At 54.6% G+C, this 17,937-nt stretch overlaps 2 protein-coding genes and 1 pseudogene across 7 annotated transcripts in view; 1 reads left to right on the top strand and 2 right to left on the bottom strand.

The window, feature by feature from the left end:
• Ngef (neuronal guanine nucleotide exchange factor) overlaps positions 1-2,914 on the top strand; it is an 82,454-nt gene extending 79,540 nt beyond the window's left edge. For all 6 annotated transcript variants that reach the window (XM_047547301.1, XM_047547306.1, XM_047547302.1 and 3 more), the window contains 2 exons: positions 361-465; positions 1,979-2,914. In XM_047547301.1, coding sequence (XP_047403257.1) covers positions 361-465; positions 1,979-2,169 — 296 coding nt within the window. In that variant the 3' untranslated portion in view covers positions 2,170-2,914. The remainder of the gene's footprint in view (positions 1-360; positions 466-1,978) is intronic.
• Positions 2,915-5,043: 2,129 nt separating this feature from the next.
• Positions 5,044-10,520, bottom strand: Snorc (secondary ossification center associated regulator of chondrocyte maturation). The gene is made up of 3 exons (XM_047542936.1): positions 10,448-10,520; positions 5,264-5,455; positions 5,044-5,167 (listed from the first exon to the last, which is right to left on the bottom strand). The coding sequence occupies exons 1-3, from the start codon at positions 10,518-10,520 to the stop codon at positions 5,058-5,060; spliced, it is 375 nt and encodes a 124-aa protein (XP_047398892.1). The 3' UTR covers positions 5,044-5,057.
• Positions 10,521-10,927: 407 nt separating this feature from the next.
• LOC124979550 (60S ribosomal protein L3-like) lies at positions 10,928-13,201 on the bottom strand (annotated as a pseudogene).
• Between the last annotated feature and the right edge of the window lie 4,736 nt (positions 13,202-17,937).

Raw genomic sequence — 17,937 nt, 5'->3', positions numbered from 1 at the left:
GCTTCAGGCCCCATCCTGGGCAGGAGCTTAGCACCCACCAGGAGTGTGTCTTCCCCAGCTTTGCCAGTGTGGGACGGTTCACTTGAAGACAGCGGTCACTGGGTCTTAAGTGACAAGAACCATGGGGACACAGGAGGAATTTGGGTCCAAACTCCAGGGCTCTTAGCGGGTTGCTGCTTACCTGGAAAGCACTTAAGATCTAAAGGCACAGGAGTCGTCGTTCTCGGCTGTGGCCTCTTGTCCTGAGCCCCCAGATCACCTCCAGGGCCACACCCCAGGGCCGTCCCCGCCAGCTCTTGCTTCCCTGGGTGCAGAGTGGAGCAACCATGGGGACACACCACCCCCTCTCCCTCCCGTCAGACTGCCCCCAGGTCCAGTGCGTGCACCCGTATGTGGCCCAGCAGCCTGACGAGCTGACGCTGGAGCTGGCTGACATCCTGAACATCCTGGAGAGGACAGAAGATGGTGAGGCCCCCGGGGACTCTGCCCTGGGCTGTGCGCCTCTCCCAGCCCAAAGGGGAGTGGGGTCCCAGCCCCACATGCTGGGACAGACAGCTCTGCTGCTGCCAACCAGCACTGGGCTCCCTGGGACATTCCACCTGAACACCTGTGATCCGGCTCCATGGGCCCTTCCCCCGAGCAGAGATGGGATTTTTTCGGTGTCTGTTTGCCTCCCCAAGAGTTGTGAGGTCCCACCTTCACCCCCTCCCAGCAGGCCCAGCCCAAGCAGGTGTTCCATGGCTCCCCCCCTTGGATGGACCTGGTTTCAGCCCTCCCATCACAGTGGAAGGGAGTGTGACCAGAGCCCCCTGCCTCAAACCCGTGTGCCAACAGGCCTCCAAGGAAGCCTGTGACCACCAGGTTCGGAGCCCCCTAGGGACCAGGACCCCTCACACACACACAGATGACATCAGCACCAAATGAAGTTCCTTCCCAGACCCTAGAGAATTTAATTTTATTTCATTAATTTATTTACAATACTGAGCATAGAACTCAGAAGTATTCTACCCCTGAACTACTTCCCCAGCCCTTTTTAAATTTGGGTGTTGTTGTTGTTGTGGTGGTGGTGGTGGTACTGGGGATTGAACCCAGGGTAAGCATTCTAGCAACCGAGCTGTATCCCCAGCCCCTTTTCAAATTTTTATTTTGAGACAGGGTCTCACTAAATCACTGAGGGTCTCACTAAGTTGCTGAGGCTGGCTTTGAACTTGCAATCCTCCTGCCTAGGCGCCCAGTCACTGGGATGGCAGGCACGACTGCTGTGCCTGGCTCCCCTCCCCCGTTTCTCAGCCCAGGCTAGATGGCCAGGCCCTCTTCCGGGAGGCCTCCTCTAGCCAGGCCCCTTCTGGCCCCATTCCAAAGTCCCTCGCCAACTGAATACACACCCGCCTCCAGGTGACCTGCAGAGAGCATGCCCCAGACCCCCCAGAGCTGGTGGGTATATGCCTCCAGGCCCAGCAAAGATCTCTGGGGGAAGGAGGCTGAGCAAGCAGGGACCCAGAGCACCGTGACTCAAGGGCCACCAGCTCAGAGGCCACCCTCAGCTGGCCACACTGGCCTTTGGGAAGCTGAGACTCTGAGAGGAACTGATCAATAAGGAGATGATCTCTAGGTCCAGGCTAGGTAACCAACTGCTCAGCTACCACCCCAGTGGGCCCTTTGGATACCTGACTTTGGGGGGTAGCCTTTCGGGGCTCGAGGCCTGGTGTGGATCACTATGGGTTCCAGAATGGGCTCCAGAGTCAGTGGGGAGCCCTGTGCCAGAGCCCGCAGCCTGGTCCTCTGCACACACCCCTGCCTCCCCAGCTCACGGGTGAACCTGACCTGAGCCCTCGGGCAGGGCATGCCCAGCTGCTCCCTCTGGGAAGGAGTCCCTCACCTTTGCTCCCCACACAGACAGGAGCCCTGGCTTGGGGCGCCTCCGCCCAGGCCCGGCCCCTGCCCCATGGAGTGCCTGACCCTGCTGCCTCCTCCTCAGGGTGGATCTTTGGGGAGCGCCTGCATGACCAGGAGAGAGGCTGGTTCCCCAGCTCCATGACCGAGGAGATCCTGAACCCCAAGATCCGCTCTCAGAACCTCAAGGAATGTTTCCGTGTCCATAAGATGGATGACCCTCAGCGCAGCCAGAACAAGGACCGCAGGAAGCTGGGCAGCCGGAATCGGCAGTGACCGCTGGCCAGGCACCAGCCTGCACAAGGAGGGGAGCGGGCAGGCCTGGCAGGACCCTGGCCGTCAAGGAGGGCCTGGGGAAGGACGGGCTGGCACCCCCAGGGTGCCACAGAAGGAGCCTGGGTGTACACCCTGTCCCTGCCACGTGGCCAGTGCTCGCGCGTCCTGCCCTCCTTCACCTAGAGGCTGGAGCCGCCACCTCTCCCGGTCCTCGTGAAGGACAAGGCGTGTTGTCAGCAGTATTTACACCACCCCTCTCTTGCCTCTTCGCGGGGTTGGGGGACAGGCATGCTCCAGAGGCCTCCCAGGACCACTGGAGTCCCTGAGCCCGGTGTCCCTGGCGGGCGAGGTGGCGGGTGACGACCGTCATGCCCCTGCACTGCACGTGCCCTTCCCTACCTTGGAAGCTGCAGAACCTACCAGGCACACCGATGGGCTGCCTTTGCCTGACAGAGCTTGATGAGCAGCTCTTGGTCTCCGGCTCACAGGACTGAGACCAGCCACTTGTCCTCCCTTGCCCCTGCCTCTGCCGCCTCTGGCTGCACGGCCAGGCCCTGCTCCGTGGCAGGCCTACCAGAGCTTGGCTGAGGGCCCATGTCACCTCTGGCTCCTTGATGGGCTGGATGTAACTTGTGTCTTCTGGCCCCTTAAGGAGCCCAGGTGTTTTATGGAATGAATTGGTCACTGCATCCTGTATGGTTATGGTTCTGAGAAAAGCAAATACCATTTTTTGGCTGCATTAAAAGAAGCATCATGTATAAAACATAAGAGGTGAAGGGGTATTCTGTATTGCCCTGGTGCAGAGGAATGAGGCCTCTGGTTCTGGGCTGGGAGAGGGAGCACCTTTCCAGGCCAGTGGGGGGAGGCACGTTCCAAAGGAGGGGACTGAGGAGGCTTCCAGGGGAGCGGAGAGCAGCCAGGGTCAGGTCTCCAAATGGAAGGGGCTGAGCCTCCACTCCAGCGGGGCCATTGGGGAGATCCTTTCACTACATGGAATTGAGAAGAACCTTGGTCACAGGGGCACTGAGGTGGTCCCAAAGTGGGGGACCTCCCTACCTGCCCCAAATGTTGGCTTTGGCCACTTCTTCAAGCCTTCAGTAGCAGCCGGTTACCAGGGGCTGCGGTCCCTCTCCTGGCCTGGCTGGCCAGCAGAGCTACCTCATCCCCACTCCTGATTCTGTCCCTGAGCGTCCAGGGCGTGTGCACCTGGGACCAGGAACTCTCTGTCAGGACACTGTCCACAGAACAGGCCTTGGAGTTCGAGCCAGTGGGATTTGGTAGCATCTTTCCACAGGCCACAGTGGGGTCCTTGGCCTTCCTGAGACCTCAGACCCTTTGAGCATCCCTGGGAGCATGTGTCACCTGCAGCAATGCGGGCCAGCTGGGAGCAGAGGGCCCTGGGCCCAGTAAACAGCTCATGCTCTGGGGACCTTGATGCAGCCCCACTGGGAGCATCTGCACCAGAGTCCCACAGGAGTAGGGAGCAGAGGGGCCCCTTTCTGAGCCCTAGGTGGGGGAGGGGACTGAGATAAGGCCTGGGGTGGCTATCACCCAGGCTTTCTGAATCCAGGAGCCGTATACTGAGTTGGATTATCTGCTCCAGCAAGGGTTTTGGCTACTCAATGGCATGTGGAATGAAATGATTTCAACAGTTTCATGAAAATCGGTCAGTTTTATAGCACTCCTTTATAAGCCGGCCTTTTAACCCATGATGTGCTCTGGGAAGTCTGCCAGAGCGGAAGCTGTTCCACAGGCTTCTATGGGGCCTGCGCCCAAGAATGTGAGGGTGAGGAGGGTGCAGGTCTGGCTCTGGAGTATCCAGGAAGAATGGTCTTGGCAGAAAAACGCCCCCAGTGAAGCCAAAGAGGCCAAAACAGTTTTGAGGGGAAAAGGGTTTTTAAAAAAAGGTGGGGTGGGTTCCAGCAGCTTCTCTCCAGCATCCCTGCCCAGGCCTTCTCCAGCTGCACTAAACCATCCCCAAGGGATAGCTTCTACCCGCTGCCTCCATGTCCAGCTCCCACGGGCCCCAGGGTGGGGCCAGAGCTGCGCCTCTGCCCACGTGCCAGCCACTGTAAACCTCAGGATCAGTCCTCTCCTGTTAAGTCTGGAGACAGAAGGCAAGGCACAGGCAAAGTGCAGGGGGCTGGCGGAGGGGCAACAGGGTGGACAGGTTCCAATAAGGACAGCTGAGCTTGGAAAGGCCAGCCCAAGGGACTCTCCAAGTCCCTGTTGAAGCAGCGCAACCCACCCAGGCCCAGTGGGAGGGTGAGGAGTATGGACAGCGCTGATAGTACCCAGCTTCACCCCTGGCTTATCCCACTCCTGGGGCAACCCGGAGTAGAGGGGCTGTGAGCGAAGATGGGGCCCGTGCTGAGTCTAAGTCAATGGGTGGCAGCGTCACCCAGAAAAACTGGGCTTTTGCCTGGGAGCCTGAAAGCCCTCCACATCCCCAGGGTCTCTAGGGGCAGGGGACAGGTTCCCTAGGGCTATTCTGCCCTGCCAGCCTCCCGCTCCCTTGGCTTCGGTTGCTGGGCGGTGTGTGGACCTGCCCAAGGTGCTCGCGACAGGAGCAGGGCCCCGCGAGCTGGAGAGCGGCCTGCCGTCGGCTTGCGGAGCGCTCGCGCTCCAGCACCAGCGCTCGGCGGCCGACCCACGCACGCGCCGCGGTTTTGCGCGCACTCTCCAGCACATCACGTGCACGCGGGCTCGCACGCGCACGTGTCGCACGCCTCGAGCCCTCCACCACGTCGCCGCACACGCAGCGCTGCCGCGCACTCTGGAACACCTGCATGCGCGCTCACACTCACGCGCGGGCGCACGCGCAGACACAGGGCACACGGGAGTGCAGCCGAGTCGCGCCGCGAGCGGGCGCGGCTCATTTATTTGCTTCAGGAGGTGGAAAACTTTCTCAGCGCGACGACCACCAGCGCCAGCACCACGCAGGTGGCCAGCAGGGCGGCGATCACGATGGCTGCGATGGCACCGGGCCCCAGCGAGCCTGCGGAGGACGGAGACCGCGTCAGCCCCGACGCCGGGCGCGGCCGCCCTTCCCTCGGCTCCCCTTCCCCTTACGCCCTCTTCCCCAAGCCCGTACCGCCGCCCTGGTCCAGCCGCTCCCGCGACGTGCTGTCCTCGGGGCCCGGCGCAGAGGTGGGAGCTGGTGCAGCGGTGAGCGCAGGCTCCTGGCCGGGGCTGGTACTCTCCATGGGACCTTCTCCTGACGGCAGCTCCGGCAGCTCGGCGGGTTCGTTCCACAGTGTGGGATCAGGCTCCTGCGGACCCTCGGCTGCAAGTTCAAAGACAGGCGGTGGAGCTAAGGTGGCACATCCCTTCCTGGTGTCAACTCAGGGTGTTGTGTGCAGAGCTCCGAGTTCAACACCACACCAGCCCGCCCATTTCACAGCTAGGAAACTGCAAAATTCACACCCAAGTTTGAGAGGCCATGTGTACATGGCCCCAGATGCCTCCAGGGGCCAGGGGTTAGGCTGCCCCTAGCCAACGTGAGGACAGATGGATGGGGGTGGAGGCTGGGAGACCTATAGGCCCTCAGAAAGAGACTGAGCGGAGGTGGCAGCATAAGTTCAGGGCAGTGGAGGTGGGTCCAGGACCCAAACCTCAAGACCTCCTTCACCTGGGGAAAGACTGGGAACCGGGTCCCAACCTACCTGGGGACCCACCCACCCCTGTGAGGGCTTCACTGCCACAAGGAGAGGCCCACCCCTGCCCTGAGACAGGTGACCCTGCTCCTCCTGGGCCTAACTGGGGCAGTCCGCCACCATAGGGCAGGGGCTCTCCCTCTGCAACCTGAGAATGGAATCCAGCACACACCTCCGAAGAGGAAGGTGGAGGAGGGGAGGAGCTGCCGGCAAGGGAGGCCCACCAGGAGGCCCACCAGGAGGCCCACGATCCAGCCAGGCTCCTGCAGCCAGCTCTTCTGCACGAACCCTTCTCTGCTCATGGGGTTGGGAGTCAGCAGGGTTTGGGGGACACAGAGACCCCAGAGAGCAGGAAGAAGATAGCCTCGGTCCCACAGGGAGCGCAGGATGAGAGGCCTGGTAATAATCCTCTCCCTGGGCCCCAGTCAGCCTCCCCCACCCCCCCACCCGCACCCTCAAGACAGCTGGCCTGTGGAGCTCCAGAGCAGCCCAGGAAGGAGGCCTCAGAAGCCCAGCCGAGTTCAAGACCAGGGTGGTAGGCAGGCTCCAGGCCTCCTCCCAGCTTGCCCATCCCACAGCGGGGCTTTCGAAGAGCCAGGGCTACCATGGCCTGCCCATTACTGTGACGGCGCTGTGATCCAGGGATGCTTAGTCTCCAAGCAGGTCCCTAGAGTGGGCTTATGGGATGTTTTGTCACAGCATGCCATCTCATTGACCCCAGCTGCTTGTGGCATGGGGACCATTCTTATCCCGGTTTCAGGAGCAAGAAGGTTGAGGCTCACGTGGAACATGGTCTGCAGCCTGTGGACAGCGTGCCGAAGGCTGTGCTTCCTGGAAGCCCATGGGAAGCTGCAGTCTGTTAACAGCTGGACTGCAGCCTGCAGGTCCCTGTGCCCTTTCATGCCCAGGGTCTCTATCCCTGGACGCTCCCCTAGGCAGGTCCTTGCTGGGGCAAGCTCACCAGCTCCAGGAGAGGGGTCCTCAGAGAAGACACAAGGGACCTCTGGAGTTTCCTGCCCATCTCGGGGAAACCAGGAAGAAATATCAGCCCCTCATAACTGGGCCCTTCAAAAAAGTCAAGACCAAGAAAGGCAAAGGAAGGTGGAGGAGGAGACAGGTCAGTGAGCCGTGTTCCTGGATGCAGGGAGAGGGCGGGCCTGCTATAGAAGATATTTGGGATCTAAATAGCTCTGTAGCTCAGGGCCATGTCAGTGTCCCTCTGGTTTTGACAGCAGACTCTGCTTGTATAAGACAAGGTCCTTGTTAGGAAACATTTAGAGGCAGAGCATCATGTCTGCCACTTCCTCTCAAATGATTCGGTATCCACGAGGCAGGGGCGATGCAGCAGAGTGTTGGTGGCTGGTAGATTTAGGTGAAAGTTCTACTGAAGTTCATTGGATTTTTTTTTTTTAACTTGTCTGTGAACTTAAAATCTTTTCACCATTAAATGTTACCAGGTCCCTGGCTCCCCAGACCTGCCCCTGCCACCACCTCAAAAAGCTTGGACTGGTTCAGTTCTGAGGCCCAGTTTCCAGGCAGGGACCACTGTCACATTCCCCAGGGCTTCATTGAATCAGAACCCTTTTCAGAAAAGATCTCTGGCAGTCGGGTGTGGTGGCGCACACCTGCAATCCCAGCAGCTCGGGAAGCTGAGGCAGGAGGATCGTGAGTTCAAGGCCATCCTCAGCAATTCAGCGAGGCCCTAAGCAACTTAGTGAGACCCTGGATCAAAATAAATTAAAAAGGGCTGGGGATGTGGCTCAGTGGTTAAGCAAACTTGAGTTCATTCCCCAGTACCAAAAATAAATAAATAAATAAATAAATAAGAATTCCCTGGCAAGGAGCGTCCAGGAGCCTGACAGCAAGTACCCAGTCTTGGCCATCCACCTCTCACAGGACCCAGGGCTGACCTGCCACACTGGTGTCTGGCTGTCGCTCTGGCCCCACCTTGAAGATCACCCTTGGGGGAGGGGGAAGCGGCCTGGGCAGGTCTCCCATGTTGCAGCCAGGAAGGGCAGGGGTCCACAGCCTCAAAGCTCCCATGAAAGGCCCCAGGGGCTGGGCAGAGAAAAGGCCAGAGTGTGCCTATTGCTTGGCAGGCCCTGAAGTCTAGGGTTCACAGACTGCCTGTCTGCCCTGAGAAATGGACAAACCACTGGCCCCCTACTTGTTCACCACATGCCCAAGACAGACTGGCAGGCAGGCACCTCCCTGTCCCACCACTGTGGCCAAGGCTCACCTCTGATGTTGGGCATCTGGCCAGGGAGGCCGCCCCAGGGCTTCTGGGTACCAGGCTCAGCCGACCTGGGTGGTGCCTGCCGACCTGGGCCACGGGCTAAACTCACCCCAACCCACCAGCAAAGGACCTCATCTCCATCCGCATTGCTCTTTTCTGAACTTGCAGGGAAGGAAACTTAAGGAATACAACTTAGAGGCACTCGCCCATCCTCCCCCAAAGTGGTGTCGTCGGCCAGTTTGCCCGCAGGAGGAGGAGTTGCTCCTGTGAAGGAGGGTGAAGAGGGCAAAGAAGAGCACAGGGGGACCAACAGGAGCACAGTGGAGTCCCCCAGTTCAGAGAACTGTCCGGCAGGCCAAGTGACAGCAAGTGAGGATGGGGAAAGGGGAGATGTGGTGTTGGTCGCCTTGGCAATGGTGGGACCCAGGACTCCATGGACAGTGAGTGACGGTGTGGGCCTTCACACTGGGATGAAGCCAGCAGGCACGCTGGGGGCCTGGTGGTGCTGCCACAGGCCTGGGCACCTCGGGCTCCCCAGTCACCCTGCCTTTCAGTAAATAAGTTTGTTTAACACTCGGTCTGACCACAGGGCCCTGAGGCCAGGAGCTGTGCTCACAGGCGGCCTTTGTACAGGGCCATGAAGGGCCTTTTCATCCCTGGCCTGGCCGCCCGCCCGCCCAACCTGGCTTACTCCCGCTCCCCCCACCGTGGCTGCAGTCACTGGCTCCTAGCAGGGAGGGTGGCAGACCAGCGCTCCTTCCCATCCTGCTTGCCATAGGACCCCAGCCCAGGAAAGAGTCAGGGGGCCTGCCGGGCCTTGAACTCATCTGCTCAGAGCTCCAGCCCAGAGCCAGACCCCAGAGTTCCCAAACAGCCTTCTTCCCAGAATAGCTAAACCCGTCTCTGGGCGGGTTGCTGTGCTCTGGCCCCTTGCCCATGGGTCCTGCCCGTTGGTAGCGCATGTGGAGGAAGAGGGAGGTGAGGCCAGGTGAGGACCTGGATGTCTCCAAAGCCCGTCCTCCCATGTGTGCACAGTCTGACCTAGACTGGAGGAGCCCTGGGCTGGGAGAGCCGGCAGCCCCTGGCCACGGTGCAGGTGGGATCAGCAGTCTCCCTGAGGTGGGGCTGTGGGGGTCTCAGCCCTGAGGTCCAGGTAAGGGAAACACCTCCCTACAGTTGAGGTCACTTCCCCCAGTTTCGGGCCATCAGATGGGCTCCCTCAGTGGGCACTTCTGCCACCAGCAGCAGGTAAGGTACTGCCCAGCCTGTGGAAAGAGGTCAATCTGCCCAAGAGCACCTGGTTCCAGAGAGGGGCCAGGGTAGGTCAGATTTGCACTCCCCCAGCATTTACTGAGCACGGACAGGATGCCAGGTTCTTCCTGAGGGATCCCATGAACTCCTGTGAAGCCTTATGGCCCCCAAGGGGAGGCGGAGCAGTGGTCTCGCCCCCTGCAGATGAGGAGAAGACTTGCATGGAGAGGCGGGGACAGAGCCAGAGGCCAGGCCGCCGGGCCACCGTTACATAGGCCTTCCCGATGCAGAGCCAGGGGTTCCTATCAGGGGTTCCCATCAGCTCTCCCCAGGCCACACTTTCACAAGGGAGATCACTATCTCCCCTCACAGATCCACAGACAACCCCACAGCCCAGACTGCAAGGTCTTGAGACACTCTGGGTACAGAGGCAGGCACCCTCAGTACAACCGTTGGCCAACGGAGGTAGAGTGTTTCTTCCAAGAGCAAAGTCTGCCTGTGCCCATCGCACCTTTCTCTCAGACTCGGAACCCAGCCTGGACCAGTCCTTCCCAGTGCAGGGTCCCCGAGGGCTGACCGGGGCTTTCTTCTTGCTGACCCCAGACGTGGTCATTTTGGCCTCTGTTCAGAGCCTAGGTCCCGTATCTGCACTGCAGATCTCAGGTCTTTTGCCCTCTCTGAAAATTTTCCCATGATGGAGACATTACCTGGACCTTCACTCTCTCTGAGCACTGCAGAAAACCAGCCGGGAAGGGTTTGCAGGGCTTAAAAGGTAACTAAAAGGGCTTTGTGGTCTGCTCAGCAACTGGGCCTCCAACCCCTTGGCCACTTGCTCTGTGCCCGACACTCTCTCCTGCCTCCCAGACCTGGGAGCTTTCAGATGTTTGAGTGCTGGACCTCGTGTCCCCATATAGCTCTGTGCCTGGCCCTGCTCTCCAGGTTGCCCTCCTACCTCAGAGGCCATTGTCCTTGTGGTTGAGACACCCATCCTGTGCAGATGCACCCAGTTGGACTCTGAGAGCTTCCAATAGTCACCCAAATGGCCTCCACCCCAGGAGACACTGAAGATCAGGCTCCAACATAGTTCTTGACCCCAGAGGCTGACAGCAGCTGGGCTGAAGGCCTCACCCCTTACCTGTGAGCACCGCAGGGGCCAGGACCCCAGAGATGAGCAGAAGCGCCATGCGAAGGGCCAGGAAGGATGCCATCCTGGCGGAGAGGGAGTGCAGTGTGAGCCGGGCAAGAGGACTGAGCTGTTGCACTTTGGGCAACGGGAGAGAGGCATCAAAGAGCTGGGAAGGGTTTTCATCAATGCAAACTCTGTCCTCCTGGGACACCGTGCCCGCCCCTCACACGCACGCGCATGCGGACACACACACACACACACACACACACACACACACACACAGCAAAAGCTCACAGAACAGACCTGCTCTCCCAAACTCAGGAGCAGCCCCACCCTTGGAAAGGGAAGGAGGAAATTGCTCTCTCCCTCTCTCTTCTCTCTCTCTCTCTCACACACACACACATGCGAGGATATGAGGATACACACCTCCCACACATATTTCTGAGCCACTGGAAGTGAGAGGTTTCCATACTTCCTGGTGCAGAAGAATCACCCAAGGTCCTCAGAAGCACAGATGCCCCAGCTCCGTGCCAGGGACTCGGTGTACATGCTTGCTCGCACTGTGGCCAGGCCTGGAGCCCAGCTCTGCTCATGGTGGGCTTCTCCATGCTGGGCGGCAGGCTCTGCACTTGAGGTTTGCAGAGCTGGTGAAGAGGTGCATTCACTTTACAGCACTGTCGATCAGAGACCCCGGCAGCTCTCTTCTTTTCTTCACAGAAAAGCCCGTGGCCTTGCGCCTGCGTTCTGTTTTTGCGGGCACTCTTCTCTGGTTTGGAGACTTGAAACCCCACCTGTACATTCATGCTGTGACCCTGGCTAGAGCCCCGCTGCCCACTGCCTCACCAGCAGCTTTGTGGGGCACGTGGCAAACAGCTCAGTTCCCCGTGTCGAGAACGTGGGCCTCCACTCCTGCTCATCAACAGGCTCCCCGTTCCCCACCTCCCAGAGTGCCTAACTAGAGTCACCGAAGGTCTCTCTTTCCCTCACTCCCTGCTCCCAAGTCCTACCACCATCCCCTACTCTGCACCTTCCCTGGCCCTGCTCACCTCCGCCACCCCAGCCTGCCATGTTCCTTCTGGTCCATCGGCCTGGCCTGGGTTTCTTGACATACCCAGCTTGCTCTGGCCCAGGACTTTTGCACTTGCTATCCCTCTCACTGTGTGGCTACCTCTTTTCCATCCAAGTCTCAGCCCCGCCAACCTCCCCATACCTTTGATTTCTTCTTGGCACTTATATTTTTATAAAATTATCCTGGTTTTTTGATTGATTTTTTTTCACTGAAGAAGTTTTTATTGGCCACAGCCAGCTGCTCCTGCTCCAGCAGCAAGCACCTTCTTCCTTGGCAATGCAGTCTTTTCTTATGTGGTCCCATGAATGCTTTCTTCTCCTCCATAGTCTGGAAATGGCCATGCCAAACTTAGAAGTGGTGTCAATGAACTTAAGGCCCTCCTTCTCCAGAGTGCACCGTTTGGTCTGTACCAGTAAGGACTTGCGTAGGATGAGCATACACTTCTTGGTCCCCACCACACAGCCTTTCAGCATGACGAAGTCATTGGTCACTTGACCACAGTGGACGAAGCCACCCTCTTGTCAGACAGGTCAGAGTCAGTGGAAGCTTTATTCTTGATTAGTTTGCCATCCTTGACGAGGTAGCCCTGGCCAGTCTTGTAGACCCTCGTGCTGATCCAGTGCGGTGACGGTAGCCTTTCTGCCCAGCCCGAGCCAAGGATGCCAGGCTCCTATACAGGAAACCTTGTGCAGCCCTCAGTGGTTCTTGCACGACAGCTTCTTGGTATGCCAGTGACTGGTGACCCCATTGTAGCCTTTGCCCTTGGTCACACCAGTGACATCAGTCATCTCATCCTGTCCAGACACCTGGTTCATAGTACCTGCTGCTTCAGCCTCTCTCGGCCCAGTCCAATTTCTGAGCCTGGATCTCCATCAGGTGGACTTTCTTCTGGAGCAGAGGAAGCAGCACATCTGGGTGTGGGCGACAGAGCAGATGACCTGGCGGTATTTCTTCATGCTGCTGAAGTCCTCCATTTGCTTCTTGCCCTTGTCATCCTGCCGCGTCTTGTGGTATTTGGTGAGGGCCTTCTTAGATTTGTGCCAGTTCTTATAGACGCGCCTTTTGCACTCATCACTGACGTGCTCAGCAAGAAGGTCTGGAAGGCTCAGAGGCCTCGAGGGGTTTCCATGTAGCCCACAGTGCCTACAACCATCACGGGTGGTGTCTCCACTACGGTCACAGCCCCCACAACCTCCTTCTTGTTCACCTTGGATCCTGACCTGTGGACTTTCTGCATGATGTGGGTCATGCCAGCCTTGTACCCCAGAAAGGCTGTGAGATGGACAGGCTTGGAAGGGTTATCTTCACCTTCCCACGATGCCTGCTGCTGCGCTTCCCAGGCAAGAAGCCCATGGATCCAGGTCTGGGAGCAGAGAACTTCCTGTGATTTATCTGATGCCAAATCCCGCCGGTTCAGCTCTGTTTTGATTAATTTTCAAAGGCACAACATACATACTGTGAAGTGCACCAATCTTGTTTACAGATGGATGACTGCTGTAATGTATACAATCTCCACCCAAGTCAGTAGAAAACACTCCCAGCGTGGCAGCTGGTCCTCCCCAGTCAGTAACTCCCAAAGTTCTGTCCTGTCTGCCATTCCCTAGATGAACTGGATGAGTCCTGTGGAGTCAATAGGTCACCTTGTGTGAACTGTTGTCTGGCTCCTTTGGCTCAACACTGCCTGTGAGACGCATCATTGCTGTATGTGGCAGTCACTTGCATATTTTTATTTCTGAACACTATTCAGTTGTGGGACTGTGTCACGGTTTACCCACACTCTCGCCCCTTCACCCACATCTCGTTGGGTTGCCTCCAGCTTGAGGCCTTTCTGAACACAGCTTCCATGAATGAGCACTCTCCTGAAGTTATTTTGTGAACCTGGGCAGTTAGATCTCTTGGTTACATATGTGAAGACAACTCCTGGGTCCCAGGGCAGGTCCATCCTTGCTTCTGTACAATGCTGAGCAGTGTCCCTGAGTGTCCTTGTTTATATTCTCCCAGCAGTTGCTCTATGTCCCCCCCAGGGTCGGCCCTGCCCGTCTTTGTCATCAGGTAGTTATGTGCCTCACTGTGCTTTTAATTTGCCTTTCTAGGACTGTGAAGTCAGGGACCACTCCCTATTTACAGGAATAGCCTCTTTTGTGAAGGGTCTGCTTCATTTTGTGTGTATATTTATTAGGGTGATCTTTCAAATTTTATTTCTGGGAGATTTTTGTATATTCCAAACAAAAACCCTTGGTCAGACATGCCCAATGGTACTTTGAGGTGAAGTGCTTATTGGATTTTTTTTTTTTTTTTTTTTTTTTGCCTGCCTTCACCCTGGGACCGTGCTTCAGGACAGTGGGGGCTACTTTGTTTCCCAGTGCATCCCAAGCCCTAGCACTGCCTGCAGCAGGAACTTAATGCTGGAATTCCATCGGCAGTCTTCTGGGGTGGACCTAACACCTTCCATCCAGCCCCACTCTCGCCTTTCCACAGTGTGACCTCATGACCCCATGACCCCAGTACTCTGCTGCCCTTTTGACTTCCTGTTACCATCTGTCAGCAGCAGGCACAGCAGGAGATGGAAGACGGGAGAGAAGGAAGAGTGACTCTCTTTCTGCTTCAGGTTTCCGAGAATGTCCTATGACATTGGTGACAAAGGTCAGGTGGCTAGCAATTAGTCACCGAGTACCAAGTTAGTAAGATTTTTCTAGTTTGTATTATTAGAAACCTGGAGAAGGTGTGGCAATGAGTTCTGAGGTGTTAGACTAAATGGGCAGGGTGTGAATACGACATTGGCTCAGGTCACACGTGTTGACAGGGCATGCTTACTGGGGATCCTGAATCCAGTGTCCTAGCTCCGGTATTGGGCAGGACTCTGACCGTTTGGTTGGCTGATGGAAACCTCGACTCATTAGTAGCCTAGGTGTCATGAGAGAGAGAAGCCTAAGTTAAGGAAGAGGTGAGAAGCCAAGAGCTTAGGAAGAAAGGCATGCTGGGGTGCATTTCCCTTAGGAGGTGAAGCCCACATTCTCCAACCCCAGTAAGTTCTCCATACGTTCCAAAGTGCACTCTTCACTGAGGCACTGGGAGGTGCCTTCAGAAGGAGATCAACATCTTCCAAGATGCCCGACACTGTTTTTGGTAGGCTGAGGATGACTGGATCAGTGATCCTATTACAGCGGTGGCCAAGGGGCAGCATCGGCCTTCCAGAAGCCAGGTGGATGCAACACTGCACGGCTGGATGGGGATGTCTGACCCCCAGAAACAGATGGGAGTCTACTAATGTACCACTTGATGAAAACAGGTGAGCAGAAACCTTATTTACACAGAGCACGGAGCCTCTCCCCCAATTCGAAGGCCCAGAATCTCGATAGAAAGGGAAGCAGCTTATCTTTAAGATGACACAGTGTAAACAGCAAGTCTCCTCCAAACCTTCCCTGAAAGTGTTGGCAGCAGAGGCTAGGAGAGCTACGCCCTACGGGAAGAGAGTACACTCACTTCCAGGGATCATCAGACACAGGCTTGTGCTAACACTCAGCCCTGGATACCCTGAATGCCTCTAGTCACCAAAGTGTGAGCTCATAGGTGGAGTTTTCTTCTGAATCCATTCCAATGAATGAGAGGTAAGGAGGGGAAGTTGTCCAGGGGCAAGAGTGGGCAGCAGAGAACCCACCCTAGGGTGACAGGACCAGGCATGAGCCAAGCTCCACGCTCCTGGTTCATGCTCCATTGGTGCATCAGACTTCACTTATTAAGCACGAATTCCAAACATAAATTAAGAATTTCAAGGAGCTAAGGCATAACTCAGTGGTAGAGTGTGCACTAAGCATGTGCCAAGGACATGGGTTCAATCCCCAGTGTAAAAAAAAAGAAAAACTTCAAGACAGTGAGTGCAGTATTCAATACTGAGTATTTAAAATGATTACCACAGCTACACTAAATGGAAAAGTAATTCCGAGCCTAGAACAAAGTCTAAATTACAGATTGTTACAACAAATAACTTTGTACATATGTATTCTTGTAATTTTCTTTAAACAAATACAGTCATGCGGCATTTAACAAAGGGGATAACCTCTGAGATGCACTGGTAGGTGATACTGTCATTGTGAAGACAGCATCGTCACACAAACTAAGACAGCTATGTCGTCCCTAGGCAGTATGACCTCATGGGACCTCTGAGGTATGAGGTCTGGCGTTGAGCATCCCATGACCATATCACACTAATTAGAAAGCTTGTGTCTCATGGTGGTGTGAGTTAGCAACTACGAAACTACTTTGGGGTATTCTAGGACTGAGCAAATGAGGAAAGAGCTGACTCCTGCACCACCGGGTTAGGGGCACTGACCCTTTGACTCTCTAAACACTTCACTAAGAAGCTAGGGTTGAATGGGGGCCTTACTGATAATACCAAGTTGGTTAACATATTTCATTTTTTTGTTTTTTGGTACTGGGGATTGAACCCAGGGGTGCTTAACCATTGAGCCCCAGCCCCAGCCCTTTTTAATGTCTTATTTAGAGACAGGGTCTTGCTGAGGGTTAACACATTTTATATGTTATATATATGACACACAGTAAAAACTATGCAAGAACTGTGGGAGATCATATTTTTACTGGAATATGGACTTTACTTGAGAGACCAACTTCTCACATGAGGTGACCAGTGCTGCACAGCAGTTTTTGTTTATGTTGGTACCAGGGACTGAACCCATGGGTATTTAACCACTGAGTCACATCCCCAGCCCTTCTCATTTTTTATTTTGAGACAGGGTCCCACGGAGTTGCTCAGGGCCTAAGTTGCTGAGGTTGGCTTTGAACTTGCTGCACAGTGTTTTAAGCAGCTACTTGAAACAAAGTTCACCCCAATAGCTGTAGGCAGTGGCTATGGAAGTCTTACAGCAATATAATATATACTAGTTAATATTACGTAATGACTTAACAGTGTCTTCACATTTGCTTACATTTTTCTTGATACCCTGTATGGTAAGTGCTCAAGTTTTGATACATTTTCAACATTTTACAATAGGTGAATATATTTATGGTAGTAAATAATTTTAAAATAAAGTATTATCTACATATACTTTATGCATTCATGATGTACCTTTTCTTCAATTTTTCTAATCTGTTTGCACATTTTTACAAACTGTCACAAATCTCCAAAAGATGAATCCATGTATAAGATGACCCACACCATTTAGCCTATGTTGTTCCAGAGTCAACTATACCCTGAGGATAATAAAAGCCAGGTTTCTCACTGGGAAAATGAAATAAAAATGAGAGAAGATCAGAATATGGCGTCACACTGGAATTGAAATCAGAGGTATCACCAACTGGTGGTAGGTATTGATAAATGTTATACAGATACATGCATATATGTGGACATAGCTGAACTCACATAAACCCTGTCTGCAGGAACATTCTTGAATTAGTGATACCCCAGTTGGCAGTGAGAGCACCCAGGGCTCAGATTTTGGTTTTTGGATACTATTCCCTACTGAAAGGCACCAGAGCTCCCTGCAGAAACAGCTAAGTCCGTATCTGGGGAAAGTAGACAATGAGCCTAAAATATCTTATGTCAAAAAAAAAAAAAAAAAAAAAAAAAAAAACCAAAACCAAAAAACCAAAAGAAGTGCTCACAGGATGATGGAGATGTGGTAAGAGGACACAGAAGCCATTTCCAAACGCACCATTTGTGCATGAAAAGCAGTATCAGATTATAACTGGTAGTGTATAGAGTGTATGAAAAGCTCTTCTTCACAGTACAATGTTAACTAATAAGTGCAAAAGAAGTGTTGGCAAGCTGGGAGAAGCGGCTCACACCTTAAGTAATTCCAGAGGCTCATGAGGCTGAGGCAGGAGGATCATGAGTTCAAAACCAGTCTCAGGAGCTGAGGTTGTGGCTCAGTGATAAGAGTGCTTGCCTAGCACGTGTGAGGCACTGGTTTGATCCCCAGTACCACATAAAAAAACTAAACAAAGGTATTTTTTAAAAAGTACATTAAAAAAAAAAAAGCCACAGCAATTCACCAAGGCCCTAGGCAACTTAAGTGAGACCCTGTTTCTAAATTTAAAATAAAACAAAACAAAAAATAAAAAAATTAAAAAAAAACTGGGGATGAAGCTCAGTGATTGGGCAACCCTGGGTTCAATCCCTGGTACCAAAAAGAAAAAAGTGTTGGCAGCATCTTATATCTTAGTAATAACTGTTCAATCAAGAAGTATCAAGAGATGATGTGAAGCTAGTGGATACATTGTATATGTGTATTTTTAGTTGCAGGAGGATGGTACCTTTTATTTATTTTTAATGTGGTGTTGAGGATGGAACCCAGTTCCTCATGCATGCTAGGCAAGTGATCTACCACTGAGCTACAAGCCCAGTCCTAGTGGATACATTTTGATGAGGAGATGGATATCTACATAGCCTCAGTGTTTACCATAAAGAGAAAGA

The sequence above is a fragment of the Sciurus carolinensis genome, chromosome 3 (genome assembly GCF_902686445.1).
Source record: "Sciurus carolinensis chromosome 3, mSciCar1.2, whole genome shotgun sequence".
Classification (NCBI taxonomy): domain Eukaryota; kingdom Metazoa; phylum Chordata; class Mammalia; order Rodentia; family Sciuridae; genus Sciurus; species Sciurus carolinensis.
Note: the sequence above shows the minus strand (reverse complement) of the source record. Positions and strands in the feature narration are given on the sequence as shown.